At 45.0% G+C, this 20,530-nt stretch overlaps 1 protein-coding gene across 1 annotated transcript in view; it reads left to right on the top strand.

The window, feature by feature from the left end:
* robo1 (roundabout, axon guidance receptor, homolog 1 (Drosophila)) overlaps window positions 1-20,530 on the top strand; it is a 1,072,119-nt gene that overhangs the window by 1,011,597 nt on the left and 39,992 nt on the right. Inside the window, exons 24-27 of the mRNA XM_068041298.1 lie at window positions 4,175-4,285; window positions 7,475-7,622; window positions 13,028-13,279; window positions 17,034-17,446. Of these exons, the coding sequence (XP_067897399.1) occupies window positions 4,175-4,285; window positions 7,475-7,622; window positions 13,028-13,279; window positions 17,034-17,446 (924 nt within the window). The remainder of the gene's footprint in view (window positions 1-4,174; window positions 4,286-7,474; window positions 7,623-13,027; window positions 13,280-17,033; window positions 17,447-20,530) is intronic.

Genomic DNA, 20,530 nt, shown 5'->3' with positions numbered 1-20,530 from the left:
ACTGATATTTGATCCACTTGGCTCACCTAATTCCCAAGAACCAGGTCTAGCAGTGCCTCTCCTCCCATTGGACTGGAAAACGACTGCTGTAGAAAATTTTCCTGAACACGCTCCAGGAACTCTTTCCCCTCTATGCCCTTTACACTATTACTATTCCAGTCTATATTGGGATAATTAAAGTCCCCCATTATAACATAAGAACATAAGAAATGGGAGCTCGAGTAGGCCATTCAGCCCCTCAAGCCTGCCCCACCATTCAATAAGATCATGGCTGATCTGTCCCAGTCCTCAACTTCTCTTTCGGGTCTGCTGTGCCTAACCCTCGACTCCCCGAGGTTTCAAAAATCTATCTACTTCCTCCTTAAATACATTTAGTGATCTAGCCTCCTCAACTCTCTGGGGTAGAGAATTCCAGAGATTCGCCACCCTCTGAGAGAAGAAATTCCTTCGCATCTCAGTTTTAAATGTGTGACCCCTTATTCTGTAACTATGTCCCCTAGTTCGAGATTCCCCCACTGGTGGAAACATCTCAACATTTACCCTGTCGAGCCCCTTTAAAATCTTGTATGTTTCTATAAGATCACCTCTCATTCTTCTAAACTCCAATGAATAAAGGCCTAATCTGTTTAGCCTCTCTTGATAAGACAACCCCTTCATCCCAGGAATCAGCCTAGTGAACCTTTTCTGAACTGCCTCCAATGCTAGTAAATCCTTCTTTAAATATGGGGACCAAAACTGTACGCAGTACTCCAGGTGTGGCCTCACCAACACCCTGTACACTTGTGACAAGACTTCCCTATTTTTAAACTCTCACTCCCTAGCAATAAAAGCCAAAATTCCATTTGTCTTCCTAATTACTTGCTGCACCTGCATGCTAACTTTTTGTGTTTCATGCACAAGAATACCCAGATCTCTCTGTTCTGCAGTATTTTGTGGTCTTTCTCCATCTAAATAATAATCTGCCTTTTTATTCTTCCTACCAAAGTGGATTACCTCACACTTTCCCACATTGAACACCATCTGCTACGTTTTTGCCCACTCACTTAACCTATCTTTATCCCTTTGCAGATTCTTTGTGTCCTCATCACAATATGCCTTCCCACCTATTTTTGTAACGTCAGAAAATTTGGATGCACTACACTCTGTCCCTTCCTCTAAGTCATTAATATAGATAGTAAATAGCTGAGGCCCTAGGACCGATCCTTGTGACACCCCACTAGTTACGGCTTTCCAACCTGAAAAAGACCCATTGATCCCGACTGTCTGCCTTCTGTGTGTTAGCCAATCCTCAATCCATGCCAACACATTACCCCCAATACCCTGAGCAACTATTTTGTGCAATAACCTTTTATGTGGCACCTTATCGAACGCCTTCTGAAAATCCAAATGCACAACATCTACTGGTTCCCGTTTATCCACTCTGCTTGTTATATCCTCAAAGAACTCTAATAAATTTGTCAAACATGATTTCCCTTTCATGAAACCATGTTGACTCTGTTTGATTGTATTATGTTTTTCTAAATGTCCTGCTATTTCTTCCTTAATAATCAACTCAAGCATTTTCCCAATGACTGATGTTAAGCTAACTGGTTTATAGTTTCCTGCTTTCTGCCTCCCTCCTTTCTTGAATCGGGCCTCACATTAGTGGTTTTCCAATCCACTGGTACCCTACCAGAATCCAGTGAGTTTTGGTATATTATGACCAATGCCTCTACTATCTCTGCAGCCACTTCTTTTAAAACCCTTGGGTGCAGGCCATCAGGTCCTGGCGACTTGTCTGCCTTTGGTCCCATCAGTTTGTCCAGCACCTTTTCCCTCATGATAGAAATTGGTACAAGTTCCTCCCTCCCATTTACACCTTGTTCATCTATTATTGTTGGGATGTTTATAGTGTCCTCCACCGTGAAGACTGATACAAAATATTGGTTTAAATTATCTGCCATTTCCCTGTTATTAATTCCCCATTCTCATCCTCTAAGGGCCCCACACTTACTTCAGCTACTCTCTTCCTTTTAATATACCCATAGAAGCTCTTACTGTTTGTTTCTATATTTCTTGCCAATTTACTCTCATTATCAGTTTTCTCCCTCTTTATTAGTTTTTTAGTCATCCGCTGCTGGTTTCTAAAAGCTTCCCAATCCTCTGGCCTACTACTCGTTTTCGGGGCATTGTATGCCTTTGTTTTTGATTTGATACTCTCCTTAACTTCCTTTGTTATCCGCGGGTGGTTCATCGTTCTCTTCAAGTCCTTCCTTCTGACTGGAATAAATGTTTGCTGAGTGTTATGAAATATCTGCTTAAAAGTCTGCCACTGCTCATCTACCAACTTTCCCTTTAGTCTATTTTCCAACCCGCTTTAGACAACTCTTTTTTCATACCTCTGTAATTGCCTTTGTTTAAGTTGAAGACACTGGTTTGAGCCCCCAGTAGCCCACCTTCAAACTGAATTTGAAATTCTACCATATTATGAACGCTTCCCCCTAAAGGATCCTTACTACGAGATCTCTTATTAATCCTACCTCATTACACAATACCAAATCTAAAATAGCCTGTTCCCTGGTAGGTTCTGCAACATATTGTTCTAAGTAACAATCCCTGATGCACTCTCCAAATTTGTCTTCCATGCTGCCCTTGCCAATTTGATTTGTCCAGTCTATATGCAGATTAAAATCACCCATGATAATTGCAGTGCCCTTCTTACACGCCTCCATTATTTCCTGATTAATATCTTGTCCTACAGAGAGGCAACTCTTCGGAGGTCTATTGACCACTCCCACATCACTTCTTTCCCTTGCTATTCCTTATTTCCACCCAAACTGATTCTACATCACGATCCATATATCGTTACTTACAACTGCACTGATCCCTTCCTTTAATAGCAAAGCTAGACCACCTCCTTTTCCTTTCTGCCTATTCTTCCGGAACGTTGAATATCCTTGAATGTTTAGAATCTGGTCCTGGTCATCCTGCAACCACGTCTCAGTGATAGCTATCAAATCATATTCATTTATTTCTATCTGTGCCGTCAGCTCATCTTTCTTGTTACAAATGCTACGTGCATTCAGATAAAGAGCCTTAAGCTTTGACTTTTTACCATTTTTACCTACTCTGGTTTTAATTTCTGCTGTACTCTTGTGCTTGTATTCTCTGTCCCTTCCTGTCGTTATAACTACTCTATAATTCTTGCATCTCTCTGTAATTTCCTTGCAAATTTGTTCCTCTTCAGCCTTCCCACTAGTTGGTGGCCCATAGACTACACTGAGCAGTGTAATTGCACCTTTTTTGTTCCTTAAATCTAGCCAAATAGATTCTGTCATTGACCCCTCAGGAATATCTTCTCTCTCCAGCACTGCAATGCTCTCCTTAATCAATATCGCCAGTCCTCCCCCATTCTTCCTTTCCTATCTTTCCAGAACAGCTTGTATCCAGGAATATTTAACACCCTTCTTTGAGCCAGGTCTCTGTTATAGCCACAACATCATATTTCCACATGTCAATCTCTGCCTGCAACTTACCAATCTTATGAACAACACTCACTGCTTTCACATACATGCACATTAACCTGTGCTATACCTGCCCTGGTGGATTTTGATGGGACAGTAAGGAGGGAGCTTTACTCTGTATCTAACCCCGATTTTCTTTCCTTTTTTTTTCTTTTTTTTCTCTCTCCCTCTCCAGCAGCACCTCATTGAGGCACTCAACACTCAGGTTTCCCAATCAGAGAGCAGCCAACCCTGTTTTTTTTTCCAGTTGCAGCAACACAGGTGCAGCTGCTCCCCCTGATTGCAGGCAGGAAGTGCTTCCCAAATTGCCCAGCCAATCCCAGTGCTGTACCTGTCCTGGGAATGTTTGATGGGACAGTGTAGAGTGAGTTTTACTCTGTATCTAACCCCGAGCTGTACCTGCCCTGGGAGTGTTTGATGGGACAGTGTAGAGGGAGCTTTACTCCGTATCTAACCCCGTGCTGTACCTGTCCTGGGAGTATTTGATGGGACAGTGTAGAGGGAGCTTTACTCCGTAGCTAACCCCATGCTGTACCTGTCCTGGGAGTGTTTGATGGGACAGTGTCGAGGGAGCTTTACTCAGTATCTAACCCCATGCTGTACCTGTCCTGGGAGTGTTTGTCTGGACTGTGGGATCTGATTAATGCTCTTCCATCTTTGTTTCCTTCCAGATTATCGGCTCGCAGAAACGAACAGCATTCCCACAATTCCGTACAACCAGACGAGTGAGCACGGGACAAGTGGATCTTACAACAGCTCAGATCGAGGCAGCAACACGTCGGGTTAGTAAATGGTGTTACTTACCATATGCGGATAAGCAAATTTTCCAGAGGTGGCCAGGATTAGTAGGCTCTGTAATTCAAGTGTTGGGTTAGAATGGGGAACTTGCTACCACATGGAGCGGTTAAGATGAGCATCCTTTAATGGGAATAAAAACAAAATACTGCAATGGCTGGAAATCTGAAACACAAACAAGAAATGCTGGAAAAACTCAGCAGGTCTGGCAGCATCTGTGGAGAGAGAAGCAGAGTTAACGTTTCAGGTCTGTAACCTTTGCCAGTTCTGATGAAGGGTCACTGACCTGAAACATTAACTCTGCTTCTCTCTCCACAGATGCTGCCAGACCTGCTGAGTATTTCCAGCATTTCTTGTTTGTGTTTCAGCCTTTAACAGGAACCTGGATAAGTACATGAAAGAGAAATGTTACAAGGTTATGTGAGTCGGGTGAGATGAAGTAACAAAAGTGGAGAAGGCTTGTATGGAGCGTAAACGCCAGCAAAGGCTTATTGGGCTGAATGGCCTGTTTCTTTTTGTAAATTCTATTTAACTTAACACAGTACTCTACATTCCAAAGCCACAAGGTAAATCTACATAGAATTACACAATATTTACAGCACAGAAGCAGGTCATTCGGCCCAACTGGTCTATGCTGGTGTTCATGCTCCACATGAACCTCTTCCCACCCCTTTCCATGTAACCCTATCAACACATCCTTTCCCTCTCATGTACTTATCCAGCTTCCCCTTAAATGCATCTATACCAGGATTGTTCAACAGACAGCCCGCGGGCTAGGATCTGGCCCGTCAAAGGTTTCCGTCCAGTCCATGGATGTGAACTGTACCTGGCTGTTCCTTAAAGAAAGAGGGGCAGAGAGAGAGAAAGAGGGACAGAGAGAGAGAAAGAGGGACAGAGAGAGAAAGAGAGAGAGAGACCTATCCTCACCAGGGGTCCATTTCACAGATGATTGTCCTCTTCTTCCAGACTGGCTTTTTTAAAAATAGTGCTCAGTTTCACTGCGATAGGTGCTGACATCGGAAACAACGGTTTCCCAACTTTGGACAGATTCGGGGTCGTCTGGCGGGCTTTTAAAAAGAAAATTGGAACCCACTGGAAAACACCGAACCCGTCCAAAGTTGGGAAACCACTGTTCCCAATGTCAGCACCTGTCAGCTGGGAAACTGACAGCGCAATTTTAAAAAACACAGGGAAACCATCTGCTGAGCATTCCTACTCTGCAACTGGCAGAGAGAGAGAGAAAGGGCAGTAGAGAGAAAGAAAGGGGGACAGAGAGAGAGAGAGAAAGGGGACAGAGAGAGAGAGAGAAAGGGGGGCAGACAGAGAGAGAGAAAGGGGGACAGACGAGAGAGAGAGAGAGAGAGAGAGAAAGGGTGGCAGGGAGAAAGAAAAGGGAACATAGAGAGAGAGAGAGAGAGAGAAAGGGGACAGAGAGAGAGAGAGAAAGGGGACAGAGAGAGAGAGAGAAAGGGGGGCATAGAGAGAGAATGGAGGGCAGAGAGAGAAAAAGAAAGGGAGCAGAAAGAGAGAAAGGGGGCAGAGAGAGAGTAAGAAAGGGGGGGACAGAGAGAGAGAGAAAGGGGACAGACAGAGAGAGAAGGGGGCATTGAGAGAAAGGGGGGCATTGAGAGAAAGGGGGGCATTGAGAGAGAGAGGGTTAGAGAGAGAGAGAAAGTGGGGGACAGAGAGAGAGAGAAAGTGGGGGACAGAGAGAGAGAGAAAGTGGGGGACAGAGAGAGAGAGAAAGTGGGGGACAGAGAGAGAGAAAGTGGGGGACAGAGAGAGAGAAAGTGGGGGACAGAGAGAGAGAGAAAGTGGGGGACAGAGAGAGGTGGACAGAGAGGTAGCGAGGGCAGGACAAAGCGAGGGGGAGACAGAGACAGAGCGAGGGGAGGACAGAGAGAGAAAGCGGTGGGACAGAGAGGGGGACACAAAGAGCGTGGATGACACCGAGAGTGGGGAACACAGAGACGGGGGTCACAGGGAGAGAGAGAGAGATCAAGATCATTCCTGACAGATGGACTCCCTATCACTAAACAAGTGTGCAACAGACATTGACTACTTGTGCAAGCAAAAAAAAGCCAGGTATCTCACTAAATCAGTGTCCAATATAGTGACAAAAAAGTAAGTCAATAAATTAATCTTCTCATTTAAATCTTCACAAAAATGAACATTTGTTATTTTAATTAATCGTAAGATAAATTTTCAATGCCTTATCTTTCTGAAATTATCTCACCAGCACCCCATGTAAGTCAGAAATTGTAATGTGGTTTTCCCCCCCACGCCCATGCGACAAGTTGGACACCCCGATCGATGTTATTCACCTCAACCATTCCCTGTGGTAGTGAGTTCCACATTCTCTGGGCAAAGAGGTTTCTCCTGAATTCCCTTAGTTTGTCTCGTGTTTTCGGCTGTGGTTCAGTTAGTAGCACACTTACCTTTGAGGCAGAAAGTTGTGTGTTCCTCCCACTCCAGGGATGAGCCCATAATCTATGCTGGGGCCAGTACTGTGGGAAGGGCCATCTTTTGATGAGGTGTTAAATCGAGGGCCCCACCTGCCCTGTCAGGTGGATGAAAAAGATCCCATGACACTTTTTGGAAGAGCAGTGGAGTTCACCCCAGTGTCCAGGCTAACACTTATCCCTTAATCAACAAGCACACAAACATTCTCCCAGTGTGGGAGCTTGCTGTGTGCTAATTGGCTGCTGTATTTCCAACAGCAGTGACTACACTTCAAAAGCACTTAATTGACTGTAAAGTACTTTGGGACATTCTGAAGTTGTGAGAGGTGCTATATAAATGCAAGGTTCCCTTTTCTCTGGGTAAAGAAGTTACTCATGAATTCCCTATTGGATTTATTAATAACTGTCTTACATTAATGGACCACTCAGAGAGTCCATAAACCTACCCTGTTAAATCTTCTGATAATTTTCAAAATCTCAATCACCCCTCATCTTTCTCATTTTTAGATTGAGATCTAAATGCCTGAGAAACCACCATGCTGCTAATCCAGCTCTCTACTTTGCTCTGTCTCACTTTCCTTTGGAGTGAGTTTATTTGTTGGAATGTTACCATGCTGTACATCCTCAGGCCCCTTCCGTATTGAAGGACGTTGAATATTTTCGGCCAAATCCTCCCGCTGAAGATCACAATCTTTCTTCCTGTTCTTTGTCCAGGGAGCCAGGGTCACAAGAAGAACGTTCGAACTCCAAAGTTGCCCAAACAGGGTGGCATGAATTGGGCAGATCTCTTGCCACCACCTCCAGCTCACCCACCTCCCACAACATGCAATCCTGAAGAATACAGTCTCACCACAGAGGAAAGGTATGTAGATCTTTCCTGCTTCTATTTAGCACCCGAGGCTTTACCCCTCCCGCCCTGCAGGCACTGGCTCTCGTTGAGGCATGGGCTCCATGGGCTCCGAATGCTCCCAAGTGACACTTATTCCAGGCATGTTGGCAGTTCGCCTGTGATTAGTGTTGTTTGGGAAAACCACCATAGGTTGCGATGGAAAGTTCAAACCCCACTTCAGGGACTTGAGAACGTAATCCGTGCTGACGCTCCCACTGCCAGTACTGAGGGAGGCTGCACTGTCAGAGGTGGCATCTTTCAGATGCGATGTTAAACCAAGGCTTCCCTTCAGGTGGGTGTAAAAGATCCAAAGGCACTATTTCGAAGAAAAGCAGGGTCGTTCTCCCCAGTGTCCTGGCCAATAATTATCCCTCAACCAGCATCACAAAAATACATTATCTGGTCATTATCAAATGTTGAGGAGTTTGCTGTGCATAAATTGGCTTCTGTGTTTCTGGCATTACAGCAATGATTGCACTTCATTGGCTGTGAAGCACTTTGGGACCTCCTTCCCTCCCCTTAACTTAGCTGGACTGGTTTGGCTCTGTAGTGGAGTCACTGGATATCCAGCATTGTCTGCTTTGCAAGCGACTCAAATTATAATGTAGCAGTTAAATTGATGGCCTAATAATCCCGAGAGTTCAAAACCCAGCCACAGCAGATTAGGAATTTGAATGCAGGTTAAAAGGTAGATTATAGGTAGATGGGCTGTGAATAAGGAGCAAGGGAAATGTAGAATGAGGAAGATAGAGATTTGGAGGTGAAGAGAAAATGCACATTGATTCATTTGGAGGGGGATTTTATCTTGGCGATGGGGTTCTCGGCCACCACCTAAAATGTCAGCGAGAGCCCCACATCACCACCACTGGGGAAGGGCTGCTGCATTACATGCCAATTAGGCACTTAAATGGATAGTGCTCAGCATTCCACGGGATTAAGGACCCCGGCGAAGGAAGACTCATCTGCTGAGAGTTGTTGGCAAATCAGAGGCCGGCGATTCTTTAACTGAGAAGTGCCACTGCGCCTGTACCGGACTCAACAGAGGCGAGGGACCCAGGCCACAGGTGAGTCAGGGTGGGAGGCGTTTCCCAGGCTGGGGGTTCTGGGGGAGGGGATATGTAGCGGGGTTGGCAGCAAGGGCAGGAGGTTGGCTGTCAATGGGCCCACATCCTTCCTGATGCTAGGTGCCTCAATCAGGCCTTTTAGTGAGGGACCATCACACCCCCATTCCCCACCGGAGCTGGCAAGCAACCCACATGGATTTTCTTGGCGTGCTCCCTGTGCAGCGACATGCCTGCCAACCGCTGAGCTCATACTGGCGGTGGCAGGATGAGGCCCTTAATTGGGCATTAATTGGCCACTTAAGGGCCTCAATTGGCAGTGGAGAGGGAAGGCCGTCCATGGACCGTCCACTGTAGGTATACCCACAGTGCCGTTAGGAAGGGAGTTCCAGGATTTTGACCCAGTGACAGTGAAGGAACGGCGATATAGTTCCAGGTCAGGATGGTGTGTGGCTTGGAGGGGAACTTGCAGGTGGTGGTGTTCCCATGCATCTGCTGTCGTTGTCCTTCTAGGTGGTAGAGACCGCCGGTTTGGAACATATGTACATACGAATTAGGAGCAGGAGTAGGCCACTCGGACTTTCGAGCCTGCTCCGCTATTCAACAGGATCTGATTGTAACCTCAACTCTACATTCCCGCCTACTCCCAATAACCTATCACCCCCTTGCTCATCTACCTCTGCCTTAAAAATGTTCAAAGACTCTGCCTCCACCACTTTTTGAGGATGAGAATTCCAAAGACTCACAACCCTCTGAGAGAAACAATTTCTCCTCATTTCTGTCTTAAATGGGCGACCCCTTATTTTTAAACAGTGACCCCTAGTTCTAGATTCTCCCACGAGAGGAACCATCCTTTCTACATCCACCCTGTCAAGACCCCTCAGGATCTTATATATTTCAATCAAGTCACATCTTACTCTTCTAAATTCCAGCGGATACAAGCCGAGCCTGTCCAACCTTTCCTCGTTAGACAACCCGCCCATTCCAGGTATTAGTCGAGTAAACCTTCTTTGAACTGCTTCCAACGCATTTACATCCTTCCTTAAATAAGGAAACCAATACTGTACACAGTACTCCAGGAGTGGTCTCACCAATGCCCTGTATAACGGAAGCATAACTTTCATACTTTTGTATTCAATTCCCCTTGCAATAAATGATAACATTCTATTAGCTTTCCTAATTACTGCATACCTGCATACTAACTGCAAGCAGTTGATGTAGTCTACATGGACTTCAGTAAAGCTTTTTATAATGTCCTGCATGCGATATTGGTTAAGAAGGTAAGAGCCCATGGGATCCAGGGCAATTTGGCAAATTGGATCCAAAATTGGCTTTGTGGTAGGAGGCAGAGGGAGATGGTTGAGGGTTGTTTTTGCGAGTGGAAGCCTGTGACCAGTGGTGTACCACAGAGATCGGTGCTGGGACCCTTGCTGTTTGTAATGTACATTAATGATTTAGATGTGAATATAGGAGGTATGATCAGTAAGTTCGCAGATGACACGAAAATTGGTGGTGTCGTAAATAGTGAGGAGGAAAACCTTAGATTACAGGAAGGTATAGATGGGCTGGTAAGATGGGTGGAGTAGTGGCAAATAGAATTTAATCCTGAGAAGTGTGAGGTGATGCATTTTGAGAGGACTAACAAGGCAAGGGAATATACAATGGATGGTAGGATCCTAGGAAGTACAGAGGGTCAGAAGGACCTTGATGTACTTGTCCATAGATCACTGAAGGCAGCAGCACAGGTAGATAAGTTGGTTAGGAAGGCGTATGGGATACTTGCCTTTTTTAGCCGAGGAATAGAATATAAGAGCAGGGAGGTTATGATGGAGCTGTATAAAATGCTAGTTAGGCCACAGCTGGGGCGGCACAGTTCTGGGCACCACATTATAGGAAGGATGTGATTGCACTGGAGCGGGTGCAGAGGAGATTCACCAGGGTGTTGCCTGGGCTGGAGCATTTCAGCTATGAAGAGAGACTGAAAAGGCTAGGGTTGTTTTCCTTAGAGCAGAGAAGGCTGAGGGGGGACCTGATTGACGTATACAAAATTATGAGGGGCATTGATAGGTTAGATAGGAAGAAACTTTTTCCTTTAGCGGAGGGGTCAATAACTAGGGGGCATAGATTTAAGGTAAGGGGAAAGAGGTTTAGAGGGGATTTGAGGAAAATTTTTTTCACCTAGAGGGTGGTCGCAATCTGGAACACACTGCCTGAAGGGGTGGTAGAGGCAGGAACAACTCACAATGTTTAAGAAGTATTTAGATGAGCACTTGAAATGCCATAGCATACAAGGCTACGGGCAAAGTGCTGGGGCGGCACAGTGGCGCAGTGGTTAGCTCCAGCGACCCAGGTTCAATTCTGGGTACTGCCTGTGTGGAGTTTGCAAGTTCTCCCTGTGTCTGCGTGGGTTTCCTCCCACATGCCAAAGACTTGCAGGTTGATAGGTAAATTGGCCATTATAAATTGCCCCTAGTATAGGTAGGTGGTAGGGAAAATATAGGGACAGGTGGGGATGTGGTAGGAATATGGAATTAGTGTAGGATTAGTATAAATGGGTGGTTGATGGTCGGCACAGACTTGGTGGGCCGAAGGACCTGTTTCAGTGCTGTATCTCTAAACTAAACTAAACTAAACTAAAAACTAAACTAAATGGGATTAGAATAGATGGGTGCTTGATGGCCGGCACAGACACGATGGGCTGAATGCCTGTTTTGACTCTATAACTTTTTGCAATTCATGCACTAGGACACCCAGATCCCTCTGCATCTTGGAGCTCTGCAGTCTATTACCATTTAGATATATGCTTTTTTATTCTTCCTGCCATAGTGGACAATTTCTCATTTTCCCACATTTTACTCCATTTGCCAGATCTTTGTCCACTCACTTAACCTATCTATACCCCTTTGTAGCCTCCTCATGTCCTCTTTGCAACTTATTTTCCTATCTATCTTTGTGTCATCAGCAAATTTAGCAACCATACCTTTGGTCCTTTCATTTAAGTCAATTTTATAAATTGTAAAAATTTGAGGCCCCTGCACTGATCTCTGTGGCACACCACTCTACATCTTACCAACCAGAAAATGACCCACTTATGCCTACTCTCTGTTTCCTGTTAGCTAGCCAATCTTCTATCCATACCAATATGTTACCCCCTACACCATGAGCTTTTATTTTCCTCAATAACCTTTGATGTTCCACCTTATCAATGCCTTCTGGAAATCTAAGTCCAGTCCATCCACCAGTTCCCCATTATCCACAGCACATGTTACTTCTTCAAAGAACTTCAATAAATTGGTTAAACATGATTTCCCTTTCACAAAACCATGTCGATTCTGTCTGATTACCATGAATTTTTCTAAGTGCCCTGCTATAACGTCTTTAATAATAGCTTCTAACATTATCCCAATGCAGATGTTAAGCTAACTGTCCTGTAGTTTCCTGCTTTCTGTTTCCCTCCCTTTTTGAATAAAGGGGTTGCATTCGCTGTTTTCCAATCTAATGGAACCTGGAAGGCGCTGTCAAAGGAGGTGTGGTGAGTTGCTGCAGTGCATCCTGTATGTTGTACAGTTGCCACTGTGTGGTGGAGGGAGTGAATGTTGAAGGTGGTGCATGGGGTGCTGATCAAGCGGGCTGCTTTGTCCTGGATAATGTCGAGCTTCCTGCATGTGTTGGAGTTGCACCCATCCAGGCAAGTGAAGAGTATTCCATCACACTCCTGACTTGTGCCTTGTAGATGGTGGACAGACAGTGGGGAGTCAGGAGGTGAGTTACTCGCCACAGAATGCGCAGCCTCTGACCTGTTCTTGTAGTCACAGTATTTATATGGCGACTCCAGTTAAGTTTCTGGTTAATGGTAACCCCCAGGATGTTGATAGTGGGGGATTCAGCGATCGTAATGCCATTGAATGTCAAGGGAAAATGGTTAGATTCTCTCTTGTTTGAGATAGTCATTGCTTGGTACTTGTGTGGCGCGAACGTTACTTGCCACTTATCAGCCCGAGTCTGAATGTTGTTCAGGACTTGCTGTATGTAGGCACGGACTGCTTCAGTATCTGATGAGTCATAAATGGTGCTGAATTCTACATTATTTACAAAGCATTGTGCATTTCAAGCCAACAATGGGCAGCAGTCAAACAAGGGATTGAAGTCACTATAGCGGGCATTTTTAAAAGCTGCAGTAATGCGTGCTGTGCCTGCTCGGGTGAGGTTGGTGATTCCATGTTAAACTCAGACCTGAAGGCAACTTATGAACTGGGCTGAGACCATGCAAACTCTTTTCAGACAGTCTTGATATCTTGTTTTTTTTTTCTATTATAGTTATGATCGAGATGGTCTGTGTCCAGTGCCTCCTACCAGGATGTACCTGCAGCAGGATGAGCTAGAAGAGGAGGAGGAGGATGAACGAGGACCCACGCCACCAATCCGAGGGGCTGCCTCATCCCCGGCAGCTGTGTCTTACAGCCACCAGTCCACTGCTACCCTGACCCCCTCGCCACAGGAGGAGCTGATGCCCATGCTACAGGACAATCAGGAGAACCTGGCCCTCATCCAGGCTGGGAGTGACCGCAGGTAACTGGAACTGGGTAGTGGGGCTACATCGAGAGAGGTGTTTTACACACACACTCATCAATACACACACACATCAATACACACACACACATCAATACACACACACACACACACACACACATATCAATACCCTCACACACACACGCACACACACATGTCAATATCCTGTTATGACCAGGTGAGAAAAGACTCTCGGGGTCCCTCTCAGCCTCTGCCTGGTTTAACCGTAACAGTTTAATCTTAAAAACACTGTGTTTTTAGCTCTCCCTCTGTGAATCCTTGTTCACTGCTTTCCAATTGTAAGACAAAGAAATCAATCAGACAGGTTTTCTTAGATTTAAACAAGAAAGGTGGAAGTTTATTAATCTTAAACTCTAATTTGGTTAATGACTACGAATACGCAGCGCAACCACTCTAGTATGCACACGCAATAAACGCACACGCAGATAGAGAGAGGAGTAGAAAGAATAAAGGGGAAAGGTTTGAGGCAATATCTGGGTTCTATTTATGGTCCCTTGAGTTCGATGTGGAGTCTTTGGTTGCCAGTAAGTCTTGCCGTTTTGTTGGGGCCCAGTGCACGCTTTAACTTGTTTTGATGTCAGAGTCTTTTCTCTCTTGAGGTTTAAGTGACTTCAGTGGATCCGGAGATTAGTGAGAGAGAGAGAGCTAGTCAGGAGAGAGGCTCCCTTCTTCCAAGTTCAGTTGCAATATGCAGTCTGACCCAAGCTGTCCTGTGAGCAGTTCAAAACCAGACCTGGCAGCAGGTTAGTCATGTGACTCTTTTTTTTCACTAACTCCTGCGTTTGTGGATTCCAAAGCTCTCATGGGGTGGGGGATGGGTGGTGTAGTGCTGTCTCTTACACTGACAAGATGTGGATCACCATTGCCCAGACCAGTCTCTGTTAATTGAATCAGTGAGCAGTTCCCATTGTCTTTTCCTAGGCGACTGTCTCTTAGAATGCAGATTTTTTGCCAGCCGCTGCTGATCTCTTTAAACAAGCCATCTCTCCACTCCAACAACAGTTTAAATTTAATGTTCATGTGACATAATTAATTTGCCTCATTCTTGGCAGGTGGGGGTCTTCATGACACCTCCACACCCAGCAGAATTAAATGCGATTTGTTAAATGAACATTTCATTAAAAGCGACTAGAAAGAAGAGTAGGTAAAAGAAAACACACATGCATCTTTCTCATTCATTCATGAATCCTAAAAATTGCTACAGCTTGTCTTTTCTTGGTAGCAGTGCTGCTTTAAAATGTTCATTTTGGCATCCCAATAAACATGTGGGTTTTGGGAAAGTTTTTCAGTTTCTATATTTCCATGACTACTTCGGGTGTCTTTGTTCCTGTTGAGGTCTGCAGGGGGAGGGTTAGATTTAATTAGTCCTAGGTTGGAGTTCTGCTCATGGGCGGCGGCAGTGGGTGGAACCATTTGGAACCCTCTTTCAGTGCTTTGATGAGTCATGCAAGGGCTTTTCACCTTAGGGGATGGTTGGTTCCCTTTTTTCCTGACTGTGCAGGGGGATTCTACTGCACTCCCCTGTGGTACTTCGACTAGGTGAGGCATGACCCTCACAGTTTCTTTGCCCTCTGGAGGACTTTCTTTGTCTCTGCAGGTTCCTGTCAATGCTGTGAGCAACTCTGGTGGTGTGTCTCTGGTGTCTGCATTTACATAGGAGGATGTGGGGTCTAACTTTTCAAACATTTCGGGGTTGGCTGACCGGACAATAGGGGTTTTCATTTGGGATTCCTCCTGGACTTCCTTTAACCTGGCCTCTTTGTCCCTTTTCCCCATTTTGTTCTTGGCAGGGGTCCCTTACATTTTAGCAGCCCTCTGCTGGAGGGTCTTCCAAACACCGATACAGGACTTAGGGGTGCAGATTTCACTGTGGGTTGGTGTTTCCCCTCAACCTGGTACATGTGGTAACTCCAACAGTGCTCCACCACATCTTTATGGAGTTTTGGCCAGTCAAACTGCTGTCTTATGTGGTCTTTGGTCTTTCGTATACCAGCATCTACAGCCACTGTAGTCTCATGGGCCATTCTTAATATTTCTCTCTGGTACCTCTGCGGCACCACTAACTGGTGAACCACTGTCTACTCCTTGCTCTCAGGTCTGTGAGGAGAACTCCATTTCCTCATCAGTACCTCATTCTTTAAATAGTAGCAATCAGGGACTCTCTCTGCTTCACCTTCAGACTGGGCAACCTGTGCTAACTCTCGCAACACTGGATAGGCTCGCTGAGCCTCAGCTAGGGAAGATCCATTCAACTCATTCCCTGGGTCTTCTGACTTTCCAAAGAAAGTCTCAGACACACAGACCTCATGGTCATCTGCCTGCAGTGCCAATGCAGTCTCCTCTGGGGGAGCTAGTTTGATCATGGCTTCATTTACTACACATTCAGGGAACCTGCAGGGGACCGTCTCCTGCCACTACCCTGACTCTCTTCCATTACTGGGGAAGCTATCACCTTCACCCCTGCCAGATCATTACCTAGGAGCAGGTCAACCCGGTCCACAGGCAAACTAACCAGGTGCATGGCTATGCGCTAAATCGCCACCGTGAAACTCCCCCACCTACCTCCACCCAAAAACTCAGTTGCTAACTGACCGACACAGACAGGTTTGATCCCTGGTCTGTGCTGACTTAGCTGCTCTGAGACCAGTTTCCTGGAGAAATACTAAGTTTGGACACACCCGGCTAGGTAGGGAGCAATTGACACAAGATTCCTTTTCTAGACCAGTGCCTACCTGCTATAGGTGGCAACTGAGAACTCCCCATGGCTGAATAGCCTATGAACACTCAATAGTGCCTTGGCACAAAGGATTGGAATTTGGAGCAGACATTTGTGGGGACCTGGTTCCTGTATACTATCCCCACACCTCGATGAGAGAAAATTAGAGACCCAAAATACATCAATGGATTGGTGCTCACAGTCTGTTTAATAAAGTTACATAGAATTTACAGCACAAAAATGGGCCATTCGGCCCAACTAGTCCATATCAGTGTTTATGCTCCACACAAGTCTCCTCCCACCTTACTTCATCTCAACCTATCAGCATATTCTTCTATTCCTTTCTCCCTCACGTATTTATCTAGATTCATCTTAAATGTATCAATACTATTCACCTCAACCACTTCCTGGGGTAGGGAGTTCCACATTCTTACCACTCTCCAGGGAAAGAAGTTTCTCCTGAATTCCCCATTGGATTTAGTGACTATCTTATATTTATGAGCCCTAGTTGTGGACTCGCACACAATCGGTGTTGCAGTTCCAATACTTTGATTTCTTCCTTTCAGCAGTGACTCAGTGGATAGAACTGTCTCGCCTCTGATTCCGAAGGTCAATGGTTCAAGTCCCATGACTTGAGAGCATAATCCAGACTGACACTTTCAGTGCTGGTACTGAGGGAGTGCAGCACTCTTGGAGGTGCCATCTTTCAGATGAGACATTAAACTGGAGATAAATGAACCAATAGCCACTATTTCGAAGACGAGCACGGGAATTCTCCCTAGCCAATATTTATCCCTCATCCGCCATTGCTAAAACATATGATCTGGTCATTATTACATTGCTGTCTGTCTGATCTTGCTGTGTGCAAATTAGCTACTGCACTTTCCAACATTACTACAGTGACGACACTTCAAAAAGTAATTCATTGGTTGAAAAATGTTTTGGATGACCTGAGGCTGTGAATGGCACTATATAAATGCAAGTCTTTTCAGTACTAAAATTGTTATCTCTTCTCAGGCGCCATCCAATCAGCCCTCCCCCACCACCGAGGCCTGTCTCCCCCTCTCACACATACGGCTACATCTCAGGGCCGCTGGTCTCTGACATGGACACAGACGCCCCTGAGGAGGAGGGGGAAGAGGAGGAGGTTGAAGTGGCCAAGATGCACAGCCGCCGACTCCTGCTGCATGGCCTGGAGCAGACCCCCGCCTCCAGCGTGGGAGACCTGGAAAGTTCTGTCACCGGTTCCATGATCAACGGCTGGGGCTCAGCCTCGGAGGAGGATGCCAACACCTCGAGTGGGCGCTCCAGTGCCGTCAGCTCCTCTGACGGTTCCTTCTTCACCGACGCTGATTTCGCACACGCTGTTGCAGCAGCTGCTGAGTACGCGGGGCTCAAGGTAGCTCGACATCAAATGCAGGAGGCAACAGGTGCGTACAGCTCCTGTACACTGTCCCATCAAACACTCCCAAGACAGGTATAGCATGAGTTAGATACAGAGTGAAACTCCCCCTACACTGTCACCATCAAACACTTCCAGGGCAGTTACAGCACAGGGTTTTATATGAAAAAAGAAGGGTTAGAAGAAAAAAAAAGGGGAGAAAGTAAAAAAAAAAGATTCGATATGGAGTAAAGGTCCCCCAACACTGTCTCATCAACACTCCCACGGCAGACACAGTATGGGTTAGATACAGAGTAAAGCTCCCTCTACACTGTTCCCATCAAACACTCCCAGGGCAGGTACAGCATGGGGGTTAGATACAGAGTAAAGCTCCCTCTACACTGTCCCCATCAAACACTCCCTGGACAGGTACAGCACGGGGGTTAGATACAGAGTAAAGCTCCCTCTACACTGTCCCCATCAAACACTCCCAGGGCAAGTAAAACATAAAAGCTTGCAAGATTTGATAAATGTGTTCAAAAATTATGAGGTGTTTTGATGGAGTAACTAAGGAGGAACTGTTTCCACTAGCAGGAGGGTCGGTAAGCAGAGGGACACAGATTTCAAATAATTGGTAATTGAAGCAGTGAGAAGATGAGGGGATTTTGTTTTTTTTACACAGTGACTTGTTGTGATCTGGAAAAAAAAAGAAAAAGAAAAAAAAAAAAATGGGGGTTAGATACAGAGTAAAGCTCCCTCTACATTGTCCCCCATCAAACACTCCACGGGCTGATGACTCACCTAAGCTACTAAGTACAAAGGTACTTTTATCCCCTGGGCACGTGTTCTTGTTCAAAAGAAAAAAAAACAGATATGAGTAAAGCTACCTCTACACTGTCACCATCAAACACTCCCAGGGCAGGTACAGCACAAGGTTGGATACAGAGTAAAGCTCCCTCTACACTGTCACCATCAAACACTCCCAGGGCAGGTACACAAATCGAATTGCTGACACTCCTCTCATGACTCCCCATATATTTATATTTGGAGGATTTAACTTTTAGTAACCAGAATCTACACTCAGCTTGAGGTAAGTGCTTAATGACGCTTCATTCTCTTGTTGTGTGCCCCAGCATTGGTTTAATTTAACCTCATTAGTTTCATGATTAGTATTAAATATGCAAGCCTTGAACTAGCCAATCAGAGTCAAGGAATTTAACCTGGTGGAACTTGATTAGATGTGAACTGTCTGCATCTAATTAGTGACCTGTGATGAGCAATTTCTGCTGCTCGTTCCGTAAAAATGCTTATTAGACAGGTGGAGGAGAATCAGTGAGAGGCGACCCTAGAATTAATATCCAGAACATTTCAAATTCCATTAAAAATTAATACAGTGATAAAAGAATTTCCTTGTAATCAGTTCCAGAATGTAAAATATTATTGTAGCGATAAATTCATATTGTACATTTCGGTTAATCATTTGTTCTGTATTTTATTAACGTTGGCAAGCTCTTCGCTCAGTGTTGAATCCTCTGCCAGTGTTGCTTTTAAATTCATTCTTGGATGTGGGTGTCTGTGGCAGTATTGACATTTATTGCCCCTTCCTCCAGTTGCTATGATAGACAGAGGGCCGTTAAGAGGCACCCTCGTTAGTGTGGGGCTGGAGTCACATATCATAGACTCATCGAATGGTTACAGCACAAAGAAGGAGGCCGTTTGGCCCATCATGTCTGTGCTGGCTCTCTGAAAGAGCTATTCACCAAGTGCCTCACCACCGCCTTCTCCCCATAGCCTTGCACCTAGTCCTTTTCAGATAATAATCCGATTCCCTCTTGAATGCCCTAATTGAATCTGCCTCCACCACACTCTCAGGCAATGCATTCCAGATCCTAACCACTCGCTGCGTCAAAAGATTTTTCCTCGTGTCGCCATTGCTTCTTTTGCCAATTACCTTAAAACGGTGTCCTCTGGTTCTCGATCCCTCCACCAATGGAAACAGTTTCTCCCTATCTACTCTGTCCAGAGACCTCTTTATTTGGAACATCTCAATCAAATCTCTCAACCTTCTCTAAGGAGAACAGTCCCAACCTCTCCAACCTGTCCATGTAACTGAAGTTCCTCATCCCTGGAACCATTTGCTTGAATTTTTCCTGCAGTTTGGGAGGACTTAAACAACAGCAAGGGGCAGAAAACATTGGTGGGAGTTGTTTATAGGCCACCAAATAGCAGTGGTAATGTAAATCACAGTATAAATCAGGAAATTCGAGGAGCATGTAGCAAGGGTAATATGGGACTCATGGGAGCTTTCAATCTACATAAAGACTGGGTAAACCTAATTAGTATTAATGTTGTGGAGAACGAATTCTTGGAATGTATGTGAGATGGTCTTTTAGAGCAGTATGTTGAGGAACCAACTAGGGAATGGGGTACTTTAGATCTGGTATTGTGCAATGAAAAAGGGCTAATTAATAATATTGATGTAAAGGAGCCTTTAGGAAAGAATGATCATAATATGATAGAATTTTACATTAAGTTTCAAAGTGATATAGTTCAATCAGAAACTGGGGTCTTGTATCTAAGCAAAGGAAACTATGAAAGTATGAGGGGCAAATTGGCTATGGTGGTTTGGGAAATTACATTAAAGGGTGTGATGATAGACTGTAAAAGCTTCTATAGGTATGTAAAAGCAAATGTGGGTCCATTACACACGGAGTCAGGAGAATTTATAATGGGGAATAAGGAAATGGCAGAGAAACTAATTAAATACTTTGTGTCTGTCTTCACTGAGGAAAATACTAAAAATCTCCCAGAAATAATGGAGAATCTCGGGACTAGTGTAAATAAGGAACTGCAATATATTAATATTAGTTAAAAGAAAGTACTATAAAATTTAATTGGACTTGAAGGAAATAAATCCCCTGGACCTGATGATCTGCATCCCAGCGTGTTGAAAGAGGTGGCTATAGAAATAATAGATGCATTGGTGGTCATCTTTCAAAATTCTGTAGACTCTGGAATGGTTTCTGCAGTTTGGAAGGTGGTAATTGTAACCCCACTATTTAAGAAAGGAGGGAGAGAGAAAACGGAGAACTACAGACCTGTTATTCCAATATCAGTCATAGGGAAAACCCTA

Source organism: Heterodontus francisci, chromosome 10, assembly GCF_036365525.1.
Source record: "Heterodontus francisci isolate sHetFra1 chromosome 10, sHetFra1.hap1, whole genome shotgun sequence".
Classification (NCBI taxonomy): Eukaryota; Metazoa; Chordata; class Chondrichthyes; order Heterodontiformes; family Heterodontidae; genus Heterodontus; species Heterodontus francisci.
Note: the sequence above shows the minus strand (reverse complement) of the source record. Positions and strands in the feature narration are given on the sequence as shown.